At 42.5% G+C, this 17,461-nt stretch overlaps 1 protein-coding gene across 1 annotated transcript in view; it reads right to left on the reverse strand.

The window, feature by feature from the left end:
* adgrl4 (adhesion G protein-coupled receptor L4) overlaps nucleotides 1–17,461 on the reverse strand; it is a 160,967-nt gene that overhangs the window by 6,406 nt on the left and 137,100 nt on the right. Inside the window, exons 13-14 of the mRNA XM_072574788.1 lie at nucleotides 12,517–12,608; nucleotides 6,503–6,671 (exon numbers count right to left, since the gene is read on the reverse strand). Of these exons, the coding sequence (XP_072430889.1) occupies nucleotides 6,503–6,671; nucleotides 12,517–12,608 (261 nt within the window). The remainder of the gene's footprint in view (nucleotides 1–6,502; nucleotides 6,672–12,516; nucleotides 12,609–17,461) is intronic.

A 17,461-nucleotide genomic window follows, 5' to 3' on the forward strand; every position in this document is an offset into this window, starting at 1 on the left:
CCCGAAACGTCGATTTTCCTGCTCCTTGGATGCTGTGCTTTTCCAGAAGCACTCTAATCTAGACCCATATCCCTCTAAACCCTTCCTATTCATATACCCATCCAAATGCCTTTTAAATGCTGTAATTGTACCAGCCTCCACCACATTTTCCTGATGAAGGGCTTCTGCCCGAAACGTCGATTTTACTGTTTCTCGGATGCTGCCTGAACTGTTGCGCTCTTCCAGCACCACTAATCCAGAATCTGGTTTCCAGCATCTGCAGCCATTGTTTTTACCACATCCTCTGGCAGCTCATTCCATACACGCACCACCCTCTGCGTGAAAAAGTGGGAAAGAGCAAAGGACACAGAAATAATTAACCATTACCAAATTGACAAGGCCATGAACAACATAATTTGGAGATGCCGGTGTTGGACTGGGGTGTACAATATTAAAAATCACACAACACCAGGTTATAGTCCAACAGGTTTAATTGGAAGCACTAGCTTTCGGAGCGCCGCTCCTGATGAACCACCTGATGAAGGAGCAGCGCTCCAGAAGCTAGTGTTTCCTATTAAAGCTGTTGGACTATAACCTGGTGTTGTGTGATGAATAACATAAGCCAAGCCCTGGGTCCATTTCCCAATTGTTAGCACTGAACAAATTTCCTCAACCTCTTGGCAAGGCCATGCACAGAGTACTGCATACAGTTCAGGCTCCATACAATGTGAAGGGTGTGGAGGCACTGAAGACATTGCGATTACCATTTACATTGGTGGTACCACAACTGAAAGATTACTGCCTTCAACAAGACTGAAAGAGACAAAGAAACTGCAAACGTTGGAACAAAATCAACAAGACTGAACAGGCTAGGGCTTGATTCTTTTGGAAGGCTGAGGAAGGTCTTTAAGAACACAAAAGAGTTTGGGTAGATTCAGATAACAAAGGTATTTCTACTTGTGAGGAGAGTGAAATTACTGGCGGTCAATAAATACAATACAGTCATTAACATATCCAATGAGAAAGTCAGGAGGAATAACTTTACCCAGAGAATATGGGACTTTACAGCATTTTATTTAAAGAATTACAGGATAAGCATTGGGTGGCATGGTGGCTCAGTGGTTAGCACTGCTGCCTCACAGCACCAGGGACCCAGGTTTGATTCCTCGGGTAACATCTGTGTGGAGTTTACACATTCTCCCCATGTTTGTGTGGGTTTCCTCTGGGTGCTCTGGCTTCCTCCCACAGTCCAAAGATGTTCAGGTCAGGTGGATTAGCCATGGGGAATGCAGAGATAGGGTGGGTCTAGGTGGAATACTCATTGGAGGGTTGGCGTGGACTTGATGGGCTGAATGGTCAGCTTCCATGCTGTAGGGATTCTCTGATCCCAAGGGGGAGATATGTTGATAAGGTAAAGTGAGAGGAGACTCAAATGGATCATGCTAGTCTAGACCAATAGGGCTGAATGGCATTTTTCTGTGCTTTGGAGAGAAGAACAGCTGCCAGATTAGGTTCTTTCTGGACAGTGATTACCAGGAAACTTTGATAAGTATTTATATATGAGATAATGAAGTATCTTTGATATTTAAGATTCAACAGGTGAAAATCAAAGTGATGAGTGAAGTGACTGTGTTGACATGAGGAAAATGAGACCTAAAACTGAGAAGAAAATAGATAGTATTGATTAAAGGGGAAACGTCTGAAAATATCGACCAGAGACTTAGCATGTCATATGCTCTCGCCCTTTGACCTTGCTTAGTGGAGAAGATGGAACCTTTTGCTCACTATAATTGGTTATCTCCTCATTGCCGCATTAAGAGAAATGTTGTCAAGCTCAGCTAATGTTGACACATACCTTTCCGAATCAATAAACTCTGAACAGCAGAATGCATATTGTGTGCTAGGGCCCATCAGGAAATCCTTGCTAAATAAGAACAATAATGAGGACAGGAACGCGACCAGAAAAGTGATTTCAAATCTGTTTACTATTTAGTTAGATGGTGACGTTTTCTGCCAAAATGATCTTGTCACAAGCTATTACCGCAAGGTTAACCTTCAGCAATTAACCTTTAGGAAGAGATAAACCAGACGGTTAACACAGTCAATGGATGTGCTAGGGTTGAATGCAGAATCCTATGAGAGAAAGTACACAGTCAGATCAGTGATGAAGGGGATATCTAGCCAATACACTTGAAGGCAAATGCCTTGCAATCATCTCAGCTCTGAATGTAATCACTCTGAATCACTTCTGTATTAGCAACGGTGTTTTGCTTCACTTTTTTATCCTTTAGTGACTTCGTAAAGCTGTTAAATGCTTTACATTCAGCTGTTTAGGAATGCAAGGGCTGGAACGTAACTTGTTTTTTTGTGATTTTTGGTATGGATTCACACGCAGACAGGTAAGCAGCAGAAATTCACTTGCTAATACTTCTGGGTATGTCAAAACCCAAGCAAATGCTGTCTCATAACTCTCAAGACAGTTCTAACACATTTATATTCCCAAGTAATTACACTTGGGAAGGCAAACTGTCATGAAAAGAAGCAATCAATGTATTATTGTCTTAAAAAGGTTATGTGGGCCCATGTACATAAATGTTTTGAAACACTAAGCGAGTCAGACAGGAAGGCGGATGGAATACAAGGAGGCTCAGTAGGACAGAGAGATGCTATGGAGCTCATCCACAGATCCCTGAAGGTGGCAGGACAGGATAACAGTGATTAAGAAGGCATATGGAACACCTGGATTTATCTTTCAAGGCAAAGATTATAAGAGCAGGGGGGATACATTGGAGCTGTACATCACTTTAATTAGGGTAGGTGATGTGTAATGAGGCAGACTTAATGAGGGAGGTTTTAGTGAAGGAACCCTTAGGGGGCAGTGACCATAGTTTGATAGAATTCACCCTGCAGTTTGAGAGGGAGAAGCTGGAATCAGATAGTCTTGCAAATGTTTTTTGTACATTCTTAGGATATGGCCATTGCTGACTAATCCAGGGCTTATTATCCATCCCTAATTATCCAGAGGGCAGTTAAGAATCAACCACATTGCTGTGGGTCTGGAGTCACATGTAGACCAGACCAGGTAAGGACTGCAATTTCCTTCCCTAAGGAGCTTTAGTGAGCCTGATGGGTTTTTCCAACAATGACTTTATGGTCATCATTAAACTCTTAATTTCAGACTTTTCTTATTTGGGTTCCATCTGCCCTGGTGGGAATTGAAAATAGGCCCCGAGAACATTATATGAATATCTCGATTAGCAAACTAGCAATAATACCGCTAGGTCATTGCTTCCCTTCAGTAAAGGTAACTACAAAGGCATGAGAGAGGAGCTGGCCAGAGTTGGTTGGCAGGGAAACCGAGCAGGGAAGATGGTGGTGTTAATTCAGGAGGCGCAACAGAAATTCATTCTGAGGAAGAAGAAACATACAAAAGGAAGGACGAAGCAACCATGGCTGACAAAGGAAGTTAGAGACAGCATTAAAGCAAAAAAAAAGCATGCAGTGTGGTGAAGATTAGTGGGAAACCTTTAATAACCACTATAGGATAACTATAAAAAGTAATAAGGGGGGAAAAGATGAAGTTTGAGAGTAAGCTAGCTAGTAACATAAAAGAAGATGTCAAGAGCATTTCTTTATTTTATCTATCTATTTACTTATTTACTGTTACAAAATATAGTGAAAAGTGTTGTACAATGTCGCCGCTTTCTGTCACCACCTTAAAACACAGAAAAAATAAACCAAAACATACTTCATAAAGGCAGAAAAATAAAGAAATAGCATTCAACATTACAGTCCTTCTTGTTATGATTTAACTGAACAATGGAACTGGTTCAGGGGATGAATGGCTGATTCCTCTTCATATGCTCTCTCCAGCACACGAAAATCATTATTGGAGGTGTCGTTGTTGGACTGGGGTTAAAAATTGCACAACGCCAGGTTATAGTCCAACAATAAAACCTATTCCTAAGCTCTATTCATGATGAAGGGCTTTTGCCCGAAATGTCGATTCTCCTGCTCCTCGGATGCTGCCTGACCTGCTGTGCTTTTCCAGCACCACTCTGATCTAAACTCTGGTTTCCAGCATCTGCAGTCCTCACTTTTGCCAACAATTGAACCTGTTATACCATGACCTGGTGTTGTGTGCTTTTTAACTATGAAAACCATTCATCCTCAATGAAATAGATGATCTAGAAATAGCTGGTTATTCTACAGCACCTCTGAATGTGGAGGAGACAGTGAGGACTGCAGATGCTGGAGATCAGAGTCGAGAGTGTGGGGCTGGAAAAGCACAGCAGGTCAGGCAGCATCTGAGGAGCAGGAGAATCGATGTTTTTGGCATAAGCTCTTCATCAAGAATGAACTTCTGAATGTATCTGGATTGGCGACAGTGGGTTATATAGAACGTAGAACAATACAGCGCAGTACAGGCCCTTTGGCCCTCGATGTTGCGCCGATCCAAGCCCACCTAACCTACACTAGCCCACTATCCTCCGTATGCCTATCCAATGCCCGTTTAAATGCCCATAAAGAGGGAGAGTCCACCACTGTTATTTGGAGAGAGATCTGATCTTGGGGCGAGAAGTGTAGAGGAAGGCGAGTTCATAGAAAAGAAGGTTTAGATGATCAGCTGCTGCTGGTCAAAGGCCATGATGTGTTCATATGGGAAATAATTTTTACATGAAGGGATATTGCCATTCTTTGTTGACTGTGGCCTCAGATTGGAGGGTTAACAATGACAGTGGGACTGGGGCACAGAGACATTCTATATCTGATTCGGGACACATCACATGTTCTGAAGAAGAGTAATAATTGACTCAAAATGTTAACTCTTATTCTTTCTCCTCGGATGCTGCCAGACGTGCTGAGTTTCTCCAGCATCTGCAGTATTTTGCGTGCCACACAGTAATGGCCATCTCCAATTAGAGACAATCGAATCACTGCCACCTGACATTCAATGATGCTATCATCAATTAATACCCCCCCCCACAATCATAATCAAAACCCTGGAGGTTACCATTGACAAAAACTCAATTTGACTCACAATATAAATATAGTGGCTACAAGTGCAGGATAGAGGCTAGGAATAATGTGGCAAGTAAGTCTCCTCCTGACCCCCTACAGCCTATCCACCATCCAGAGACACCATTCAGGAGGGTGATGGAATACTCCCCACTTGCCTGGATGGGTGCAGCTCCAACAACACACAGGAAGCTCGACACCATCTAAGATAAAGCAGCCCGCTTGATTGGCATGACGCAAGCATCCACACCCTCCACTTACTGATGCTCAGTAGCAGCAGTGTATACATTTTGCAAGAAGCACTGCAGAAATTCATCAAAGATCCTCAGACAGCACCTTCCAGACCCAAGACCAGCTCCATCTAGAAGAACAAGGGCAGCAGATACATGGGGACACCAGCCCCTGAACATTTCCTCCAAGCCATGAACCATCCTGACAAGGAAATAGATCCCTTTCCTTCCATATCACTAGGGTTAAAATCCTGGAATTCTCTCCCTAATAGCATTGTGGGTCACAGGTGGACTGCAGTGGTTCAAGAAGGCAGCTCACCACTACCTTCTCAAGTGCAATGGATAAATCTTCAGAGGATGACAGGACGTGGTGAGAAGTTAGGGAGGCAATTGCAGGGTTCCTTGCAGAAATATTTGTGTCACCTATAACTCTGGGTGAGGTGCTGGATGACTGGAGAGTTGCGAATGTTGTGCCTTTGTTTAAGAAAAGATGTAAGGAGAGGCCTGGGAACTATAGACCTGAGAGTCTGACTTCAGTGGTGGGTAAGTTGTTGGAGGTGATTCTGAAAGATTGGAGAGGCAAGGATTTAATAGGGATGGTCAGCACAGTTTTATGTGAGGGAGAAACATCCTAGAATTCTCTCCTGAAGGGCATTGTGGGTCAACCTATGGCACATGGACTGCAGCAGTTCAAAAAGGCAACTCGCCTTCAGCTTCTCAAGGGGCAACTGGGGATGAACAATAAAGTGCCAGCCAGCTAGTGATACCTATGTCCCATGAGTGAACAACAAAACAAGACCTCGTCACTTATTTAATTGCTGTTTGTTGGATTTGCTGCGTGCAAATTAGCTCCAATATTTCCCATATTGCCTACACCACGAAAGTTTTACATTGGCTGTAAAATACGTTCGAGTCAAAAAGTGTGACACCACAGCAGGTCAGACAGTATCCGAGGAGCAGGAGAGTTGAATGACTGTTCATGCCTGAAATGTCGACTGTCCTGCTTCTCGGATGCTGCCTGACCTGCTGTGCTTTTCCAGCACCACGCTTTTCAACTCTGATCTTCAGCATCTGCAGTCCTCACTTTCCCCTGTCAACTACTTTAGTATGTCCTGAGTTTAGGAAAGGTACCGTCAATGTTGTTTCACCTTCCTTTCGGTTTGAATGGCCACTACTGATTCCCCCACCCTCTTGGCATTGAACAAGTTTCACCCTCTTTCATGTTTCTGGGAGGATTTCAAAGTTTTACCGTTTTGTTGAGAAGTGAAACTTACTTTCTTTGATAGGATGCAGAGAAATATAAAGATGAACATCCCTTGGAATGCATTAGAGATAGTGAACAAATATGCTGTCACCATGGATCCCATGATAATGTGCAGAACACCGAAGGTCCAGGTAGCTCCAAGGAGGAAGAGTAATGCCATTGCACCACGGGCACATGATCTGCCAAATACAATGAGTACATTCATGAGATCTCATCCATCGTCAATTAAGACTGGCATCAGGCTGGTCATTCAATCACCGTCAAAGATTAAATCAACAGCACAATCATAAAATCCATATACTGCGGGAGCAAGCCATTCAGCCCATCGAATCCGTACCGACCCTCCAAAGATAATCACACCCAAACCATGGCCAATCCACCGAACTTGCATATCTTTGAACTGTGGGAGGTAACTGGAGCACCTAGAGGAAACACACACAAGATATGGGGGAGAACGTGCAAACTCCACACAGATAGCCGCAGAAAGGTGGAATCGAACCCGGCTCCCTACTAACCACTGAGTCACTGTGCACTTTCAGAAGGCAGATTCCTTCCTGTCTGACTTTTCAGGCAGGTGTAAATGATCTAGTGGCAGTACCTACTGGAAGGGCATGAAAGTCCTCACCAATCTCAGAATGACAGAATTGTTGGAATGCAGAAGGAGGCCATTTGGCCCATCATTCCTGCTCTGAGCATCACTGCCTGGTACTAATCTCCTGCTTCCCCACCAACTACCTTCATGGTAGCGTTCATCCCGTGCATTCTTGATCTCCTGGTGTGTATTTGTCACTGCCTTAAAAACACCGAAAACAAATGGGATTATCATGTTAGTATTTGTGGTCTTCCTGTGCACAGTAATGCTGCTAACTTTCTTAAATTGCATCCTGTGACTACGTTTCTAAAGTACTTTGGATGATAACAAGGGTGTGAAAGGTGCTACCTAAATGCAAGTGTTTCATTGGTTCTTCTTGATCACTGTTCCTCAATATTCATGTAAAACGTCCTGAGCAGGTTGGACAAAGTGGACAGGGAGAAGCTGTTAACGCTCATTAAAGGGAAAAGGCGGAGAGGGCATAGATTTAAAGTGATGTGCAAAGGAAATAATTGTGATGTGAGAAAAAAATACTTTCTCACCCAGCGTGTAGTTAGGGTTCAGAATGCGCTGCTTGGAAATGTGATGGTGACAAAAACAAAACGCAGATGCTAGATTCTAAAGTAGACAAGCAGGTACACAGAATGCCAGGCAGCGTCAGGAGGTGAAGAAGTCAACGTTTCGGGTGTAACCCTTCTTTAGGACTTGGGGTGGGTGCCAGGGGAGCTGCAGACAAAGGGGGTGGCAGGGGAAGGGTGGTGAGGTAGGGATAGGTGAAGACAGGTAGAGGTACGACCTGGTTGGTCATTGGGGGGACTGAATCCGATTGGTGGCTGGAAGGAAAGGTCGATGAGAGGAATGGAAGGGAGGAGGAGGGGCTGGGAAGAGAGTTGGGGATGGGAAGGGATTGGAAATTGAAGAACTCAGCGTTGAGTCCTCCAGCCTGCAGGATGCCCGGGGCAGAAGATGAGGTGTTGTTCCTCTAATTTGCGGTCTGATTCACTGTGTAATGGAGGAGGCCAAGGATGGTCATGTTGGAAAGGGAGTGGGAAGGGGAATTAAAAGGGGCGGTGACTGGGAGGTCCGGTCAGCCCCATGGGCCTGACTGAGATGCTCAGCAAAATGTTCCCTTAGTTTGGAGCCAGGTTCAATTGAGGCATGCAAGAGGGACATTGGATGATTACTTGCATAGAAATTGTCTGTGAGAGATGGGCAATGATGTTTGTTTGAAGAGCCAGTGCAGGAATGATGGGATGAATGGCCTTTTTCTGCACCTTAACAACTCTGGGAGAAAAGCAAATATGGTTGACTGAGGCAAGCGAATTGATTGTGCTCCTGATGCATTCAATTGTCTACAAACTGAGTCATGCTACCTGCTGTGCTGTTCATGATCCTATCCTCCCTGTCCATTGTGACCACTGAGAGGGTCTGTGCCTGGAAATAGAATCATAGAATCCCTACACTATCGAAGAAGACCATTTGACCAGCATTTGTTGGCAATCATAGCATCCCGACAGTGTGAAAGCAACACATTTGACCCATTGAGTCCACATCAACCCTCCGAAGAGCATCCCACCCAGACACACCCCTCTAACCCTGTATTCACCATCAATCCACCCAGCCTGCACATCCCTGGACACCATGAGCAATTTCTTGTGGCCAATTTACCTAACTTGCACATCTTTGGATTGTGGGAGGAAACCCAAGCACTCGGAGGAAATGTACGCTGACACGGGGCGAATGTGTCAACCCCATTGCCTGAGGTTCGAATCGAAGCCGGGTTCCTGGCACTGTGAGGCAGCAATGCTAGCCACCGAGAGTTGTACAAAGTAACTAAAGCTGCCTCAAACTGTACATGTGAAATTGAACCTCAGTCCGTGTTAGTGAGAGGAGGAAGATACCACAGAGATTTCAAATAAAAGTACAGAGAAACCTCCAAATGTGGCACCCACGTTCATTAACTGCTCCAGCAGCCTGGTGATGGTTTTTGTTGAATTATATTGTTGTCACTTTTGGAACAGGAGCTATATATCACAGGGGATTAACAATCTCTCTCTGCACGCTGGTTTGTGAAGCTTTGTCCTCAGTTGTTACTCTTGGTGGCCAGCTGATTACTAGGTGTATCTTACTTAGTCTGAAGGAACATTTGAAAGCAAGGGTTTCTTCCGCAATTGTTGGTACTGCATTTTCAGACATAACCCCTGTTCTATTCTTGGAGACTTGAGAAACCGTCATTATCTTTTCAGTGAGAATTTAGAATGTTATATGGTAAAATAAAATGTGCAAATCATCACAACATAGATTTAAATGAGAAAGATAAGGTTATTCCGAACTGGAAAGGACAAACACACTGCAGCTGTTTACAGGGAGCTAGAGGAAATACTTATCAAAACACAGTCATATCTAAATCATGAATTTAAATTCCCCTAATGCAACTGAGAGCTTTTAGAAAATGCAAGGATCTTAAATAAAAATCTAATACCAGCAATGGTAGCTGTTGCCTTGCTGTAAAAGTCCCACCTCTGAAATGTGCTGTCTGTACGTATTCTGTCTATATGCCACTCCAGTTCCACAGCAATATTGTACATTCTGAAATGTCCTTGAAACTGCCCCAGCCGTTATAGTGATGCAGTAATGTTCACATCTTATACACTAATGAAAATGAGGACTGACTGAAAAGAGATCTTTCAAATAATGGAAGATTTTGATATAGATAGCGAAAACATATCTTCTTGTCACAGAGCCATAGAATCTTGCAACATGGAAACAGACCCTTCAGTCTAACTCGTTCATGCTGAACGGACATCCCAATCTGACCTAGTCCCATTTGCTAGTGCTTGGCCCATAATCCGATAAACCCTTTCTGTATATATACTCATCCTGATGCATTTTAATTGTATTTGGACCCAACTTCATGACTTCCGCTAGCAGCTCATTCCATACATGCACCATACTCTGTGTGAAAAAAGTTACCCACAGGTTCTTTTTATATCTTTCCCATCTCACCTTAAACCTATGTCCTCTAGTTTTGGACCCCTTCCATAAAGACCTTGGCTATTTATCCTATCCATGCCCCTCATGATTTTATAAGCCTCTAAAAGGTCACCCCTCAGCCACTGACACTCCGGGGTAAAAAGCCCCAGCTTATCCAGCATCTCCCCATAACTCCAACCCTCCAGTTCTGGCAACCTTCCTGTAAATCTTTTCTGCACCTTCTGAAGTTTAACAACATCCTTCCTTTGGAAGGACAACCAGAATTGCACGCAGTATTCTGAAAGAAGCCTCACTAATATCCCTGAATGGATAAAGTCCCAACCCTTATACTCAATGCACTGACCAATAAAGGTAAGTGGAATTCATGCTGATGATGGGTACTCAGGTGGGGAAGGAGGTGTGGCAGGCAAAGGGGTGAGCATATGTTTGAAGATGGATCCATCACTTCAGCAAGTTGCACTGTTCATTCCATCTTGAACTATCTTGACAACTGAGACATGAAGCAACCTTTTTCATTGTAACTATGGACCCATGCTGTGTATTGTCCAACTGAGAGACCCTATTCACTAGATCACTGAGGCACCCAGTCCATTACACACTGAAGCTAGCCTTGAACTACCCTATTCATGATGCTACTGAGTTACCCTGCCCAATATATTTTAAACACTCTAACAATTAGACCTTGAATCACACTATCAGTGGTGTTATAGGGTCACCCAGTTACAAATTGGTTTCACCTACTACGTTATCGAGCTGATTTATCCATTGTGTTTTGAACCGTCCTAAAGCCATTCTGTTCATATAACCTGAGAATTAGACAAAGTCATTGTACCTTCAATCAATTGGGAGTACTCAATGAATGGAAAGAAACTTAAAGGAACAGAGAGACCTTTGGGAGCTTGTCAACAGATCCCTGAAGGTGGCCAGGCAGGTTAATCAGGTAGTTAAGATGGCATATGAAGCAATCGAATTTATTAGGTAGTGGCATACATTAAAATAGCAGAGATGTCATGTTAGAGCTGTATAGGACTTTGGTGAGGCCAGACCTAAAGGACTACATGAAAAGTTCTACTCTGTGCACTACAGGAAGGATATGATTGCACTGGAGGGGGTGCAGAGGAGATTCACCAGAAGTGAAACCGAAGAACAGTGGATGCTAGAAATCTGAGACACAAATAATATTACTGGAGAAACTTTGGGTCCAGTGATGTCGGACTCCAGTCACTGGACTCAAATCATTAACTCTGCTTTCTCTTCACAGTTGCTGCTGAACCTGTTGAGCTCTTCCAACAGTTTCTGGTTTTGTTTCATATTCAATAGGATGTTCTCAGGATGGTGTGTTTTAGCCATGAAGAGAGGTTGGATAAGCTCAAGTTGTTTTCTTAAGAGTAGAAAAGGTCAAGGAGGGAATGTGACTGAGATGTACAAGATTGTGAGAGACAGCGACAGGGTGGACAGAAAGCAGCCTGGTGGAAACAAGGGGGCATGATTTTAAGGTAAAAGGCAGGGTGTTTTGAGGGGATTTGAGGAGATTGTTTTCTCATTCAGAGGGTGGTAGGGATCCAGAATATACTGCCTGGGAGGGTAGTGGAGGCAGGAAGCTTCATAAACTTTTAAGAATACTCAGATGAGCACTTGTAGTTGAAACATGCAAGGCTTTGCTTCTAGTACTGGGAAGTGGGACTAATATACAATACTATACTTTGGCAGTGCAGACTCATTGGACAGAAGGGCTTCTTTGATCTTTTGTGATTCTGTGATCCTACGAACCCTCAAAACAACCCTATCCATGATTAGAATCACACTATATTGTGAAAATTGCCTACTCTTTTGATGACACTAATGTCGATCTTCATATTATAATTCCCATAATAATCAGGGGAGTATATTTGAATATATGGTTGAGAGGTGACCTTAGAGAGGTTTGCAATATCATGAGGGGTATAGATAAGGTGAATGGCAGGTGTCTTTTCCCCATGGTGGGGCGTTTCAAGACTAGGGGTCATATTTTTAAGGTGAGAACAGAAAGATTTAAAAAGGCCGAGGGGCAATTTTTTTTCATATAGGGTGGTTTGTGTGTGGAATGAGCTTCCAGGAAAAGTGGTGGATATGGGTACAGTTACATAATTTAAAACAAAACATTTGACTAAGTACATGAATAAAAAAATATTTGGAGGGATATGGGCCAAGGGCAGGCAGCTGGGACTAATTTAGTTTGGGATGATGGTCGGCATGGGCTGGTTGGACTGAAGGGTCTGTTTCTGTGTAGTATGACTTTATGAATTACTTCAGAAAAAGTTATATTTCATAATATACATAAAAGAAATGACAGCAGAGTGGTAAATACTTTTTTTTAACAATAAGCCAACCCCAAAAGCTTAATTTTATCAATAAATTTCATCATAAAATGCTAGAACTGTTCCTGGTTTCAAACCTACCTAATATTTTCATAGCAGCTCACTTCTGGTTTCAACATGGAAGTGTGTCGGAATACTTTGTAGATAATGACTCCAAATGCCAGTAGATTAACCTAAAAATTAAGAACGGACATGATAAAGCAAATCAGAGAGAGGATCAGTCAGAGACCTGAGAAACAGAGAAGTGAAACCAGGGAGTGATGTAAGGAGAAGGAGAGAGAGAGAGAAACTGAGGGCAGAGAAGGATTGACAAGGTACAAGACAGAGAAAGAGAAACAAGACATGAAGGCAAACAGAGTTATGCAGAGACATAGAGACAGAAGGCAATATAGACAGTGAGACTGACAGAGAGAGAGAGAGGTACAGAGATGAAGACTAAGTGAAAGCTCAAAACAGGGTTAATGCTCTTTGGATATTGGTTCAAATCCCATCATTGTTGATGGTGAAATTTGAATTCAGTTAAACATAGAAACTTCGAAAATAACTGCAAGAGGTCCTTTGAGCCTGCACTACCAGTTCAATATGATCATGGCTGATCATGTAATCTCAGTATCCCATTCCCGCTTTCTCCTCATGCTCCTTGATTCCTTTAGCTACAAAGGCTACATCCAGCTCCCACTTGAATATAGTTAATGAACTGGCCCCAGTGGTCTTCTTTGGTAGAGATTCCCATTGGTTCACAACTCTCTGTGTGAAGAAATTCTTCCTCATCTCAGTCCTGAATGGTTTACCACTTAATCTTAGATTGTGGATTTAAAACCTGGAATAAAATGTTAGCCTAATGGTAATCATGGACCCACTGTCGATTGTCATGGAAACCTATCTATTTCATTAATCTCATTGAGGGAATGAAGTTTGCCAGCCTTACCTGGTCTGGCCTATATGTGACTCATATATAGTCACATATAGCAATGTACTTGACTCTAACTGCTCTCTGGGAAATTAGGGATGGGCAATAGATATTGGCCTAGTCAGTGACACCCACGTCTTGTGAACGAATTTAAAAAACCACAACAGCATCTCCATGTTAAAAGATTTCACACACAGGTCCTTGCTATGTGGCAAGGGTCAGTCTTGTTCTGAGAGACGACTACACAGGATAGATTTCTGTTCAGTAAACAGAAGAGCACTTCATCACCAATTGAGCCACAATATTGGGTGTTTTGTCAACTCAGAGGGGGACATTTTCATACCTGGCATTTAGATGACACAGGACATAGTGAAATCTCAAGTGAGGAGCAATCCCTGTTTTGATCAAAGTTGGCATGGTGGCTCAGTGGTTAATACTGCTGCCTCACAGCACCAGGGATGTGGGTTCGACTCCAGCCTCAGGCAACTGTTTGTGTGGAGTTTACTAATTGTTCCCGTGTCTGTGTGGGTTTCCTCCAGGTGCTCCGGTTTCCTCCCACAGTCCAAAAGATATGCAGGTTAGGGGGATTGGACGTGCTAAATTCCCCTTACTGCATAGATTAGGTGGATTAGTTCTGGGAAATGTGATATGACAGGAATGTGGAGCATGGGGGGATGCTCTTTGGAGGTTTGGTGTGGACTTGATGGGCCAAGTGGCTTACTTTCACACTGTAGGGATTCTATCTGGGTGAATGAATGGAGCTGTCAGTAGCTAGGAATGGGAATAGCACTCAGCACTTACCCAGTGTGTGGTACAAGGCAATTAATACATTTTCAATGGAAAGCCACAAGGTGGGCTGTGCATCAAAAGTTATCCACCACGATCTACGAATCAGCAATTCATTGGTGCCAGGTGGCTTAATTAAAAACTAAATGTGTGTCCTGTGCAATGATTCAAGTACATTGCATGAAATTTTCAGTTGAAACTGGAATAATTAAGCTCTGTAATTGTTTGCTGAGGATACCGTTCAGAATAAATGGAGTTCGTTAGAACTTGTTTAAAATAGTGAAGAAACCAGGTATGCTCAGAATAACATGAGACATCGAAAGAAAGGTAATTTGATGGGCTAGAGTCCAAGGTAATGCACTGGTGTAGTGAAAACAGACATACATCTACATCACATCACAGGCGTCAAGATAAAAATCCCTCAAACCTACTTTGGAAAGCAGCGACTCGATTTGATTTAATTTCATTTATTGTATTCACATGTGCCTATGTACAGTGAAAAGTTTTGTTTTGGGAGCAGTACAGGCAGATCATAGCAAACAAGGACATGCAGAGCATAGAGTGCTTAGACAGAATGAGGCATACAAGGGTATGACTGCATAGGAGGTGCACAAAAGCAAGTCATTGGATTGGAGAGGTCCTTTTAACAATCGAATAATAGCAGGGAAGAAGCTGTTCTTGAAACTGTTGATGTGTAGTGTGTGTATGTGTGTGTTCAAACCTCTGTATCTCCTGCCTAATTGAAGAGTTTGAAAGAGAGCATTGGTGGGAGGGGCCTTTGCTGTTGTTGGCAGCCTTTCTGTGGCAGCGAGAAGTGTAATTGGAGTCCATGGATGAGAAGTTGGCTTCTGTGATGGTCAGGGCTGTGCACACCACCTTCTGTACTTTCTTATGATCCTGGGCAGAGCAGTTGCTATCCCAAGCCATTATGCACCAAGGTAGAATGCTTGATGATTTGAGTTGATAGAATTGATGCGAAGCAGAAAAAAATGGCAGCCATATTGGGCACAGTAAGATTCTATAAAAGTCAGAAGTAGAGGCTGACCAAATAATTTTGAGCCCAGTGAAATTGGTACATTGTGGAACTTCGAAGAATTCTTCTTCTTCTTGAAGTGGGATGGAAGTTGAGTTGACGATGGTAAGATTTGATTACAAAGAGTGAAGGCACATCTTTGTACCTTCTTTCTGATCAGGAAACAAAAGGATTGAGTGAGGCATTTAATTTTCCAAGCCCCAACATCATTTGAAAAATATCCTTTGTCTGGCTGTTGTGCGGGTGACTTAATTGAAATCTTTGTGATCGCAATATATTTTAAGGGAGTAAAGAAAAAGGTTTTGCTTGTAATGATCAGCAAATTCACAATGAAGAGGCAACAACATTCAGAATCTCCTTCTGGCTATAACAACAAACAAAATAGATCAAATATCATTTAATGGAGAATTGGGCAAGCATTTGAAAACAAGAATAAAAGAGGAAAAGACAAAATTTCGACAAAGACAAAAGAAGCTCCACTTGAAACGATAGCTAAGGACCGTTGAATTAATTGCCCTTCTGGGCTGTCGGGGTTATGAGAAACTAATCAAACGTAAAGTTCCAAAATTATATTTTCAAAAATGCTATTATTCTGGGTAATTTGGCTCAGAACACACTGAGATCCACCTTGAATTTAGAATCCATTCGAATGATACAAGGAACAATATCAGATGTTCATTAGTTATCTGAACAAATTATAACAGAGGACATTGATTGATGACTGTTTACATCCTAGATTAAGGGAAATAGGATGGGGGAGCTCCTGAACATTTAATGAAGCTAAAACACAAAGTAGTTTGAAATCATCTGGGTATTAAAATTATACTTTGTGGATGTTTAATGTATTCACACACCGTTCTTGTGTCCACTATTTTAAGATGTACAAGATAGAAGTTCTCAGCGTTTATTTTGTTCCAGGTAAAAAGACAAGATTATGAGTGAAAACAATTCTTGACAGTATGTCAAGTACTTTCATTTTTTATAAAAATAGGCATTCCGTCCATAGCCAACGTGAAAAGTAGCCATTTCCTCCTTAGAATTTCAAAAAACCTTTCCAAGCAAACAAACCAGAATGTCAAACCATATAAAATGCATGACATAGGAATTATTCTCTAAGAAACGGATGTATCCTTAACTCTTTTAAAGAAAACACAAATTCTGGTTCCAGATCACGTCAAACTGTCCAGGCAGGGGCGCCCTTGTGGTATTATCACAGGATTATTAATCGAGAGATCGAGGTAATGTTCTGGAGTCTTAGGTACAAATCACCCATGGCAGATGTTCGAATTTGAGTTCAATAAAACTCTGGAAGTAAAAGTCTAACGGTGACCACAAAACCCTTATGCTTAGCCAGAAAAAACACATCTGTTTCACAAATGTCCTTCAGAGAAGGAAATATTCCATCCTTAACTGGTCTGGCCTGCATGTTATTTCAGACCCACAGCAATGTGGTTGACTCTTAACTACCCTCTGGGCAATTAGAGATGGGCAATAAACACTGGCCCAACCAGTGACAGCCACATCTCATGAATGAATAAAAACAAACCCTCGTAGAACTCTCACAGAATTTGTCTTCACTTACCACTGTGGTAGAAGAATTCAAATTCTGACTACTTTGAGCCATTACAGTGACTATCCACAATGGCTGCTGCCATAGCCAGCTGACCATCACATGCCACAGGAACCATCTGTTTGTGTGTGAGGACACCAAGCTGGGGGTGGGGGTAGGGTTGGGAATGGAGACTAGATCTAATGAAGCTAAATTTTCTCTCCCTCCCATCTTCAGGAAGGACATGAAAACATTGGAGAAAGTGTTGAGAACATTCATGAGATTGGGTGCAGGGATGAGAAACATCAGCTAGAAAGCTAAATTCAGAGACTCATAGACTTATACAGCATGGAAACAGACCCTGTTTCAACTTGTCCATGTTGACCAAATATCCCAAACTGATCCAGTCCCATTTGCCAGCATTTGGCCCATCTCCCTCTAAACCCTTCCTATTCATATAACACATCCAAGTGCCTTTTAATGATGTACTTCTTCCTTTGGCACATAGTTCCATACATGCACCAAGATAAATTGGACAATTTGGGATTGGTTTCCTTGGGGAGGAGATGGTTAACAGTAAAATTGCTAGAAGTTTTCAAAATCAAGTAAGAATACATTGGCTTCCAACCCTTTCAGAAATTCTGAACCAATTATAACAACACAATCCTTTTAGCTTCACTGGTACTGACACCAACATTTCGTCTCTACATTCTTCCCCAACCTCTAATCACATCCTCATCCTGTCATC

This window comes from Chiloscyllium punctatum, chromosome 7, assembly GCF_047496795.1.
Source record: "Chiloscyllium punctatum isolate Juve2018m chromosome 7, sChiPun1.3, whole genome shotgun sequence".
NCBI classification, from domain to species: domain Eukaryota; kingdom Metazoa; phylum Chordata; class Chondrichthyes; order Orectolobiformes; family Hemiscylliidae; genus Chiloscyllium; species Chiloscyllium punctatum.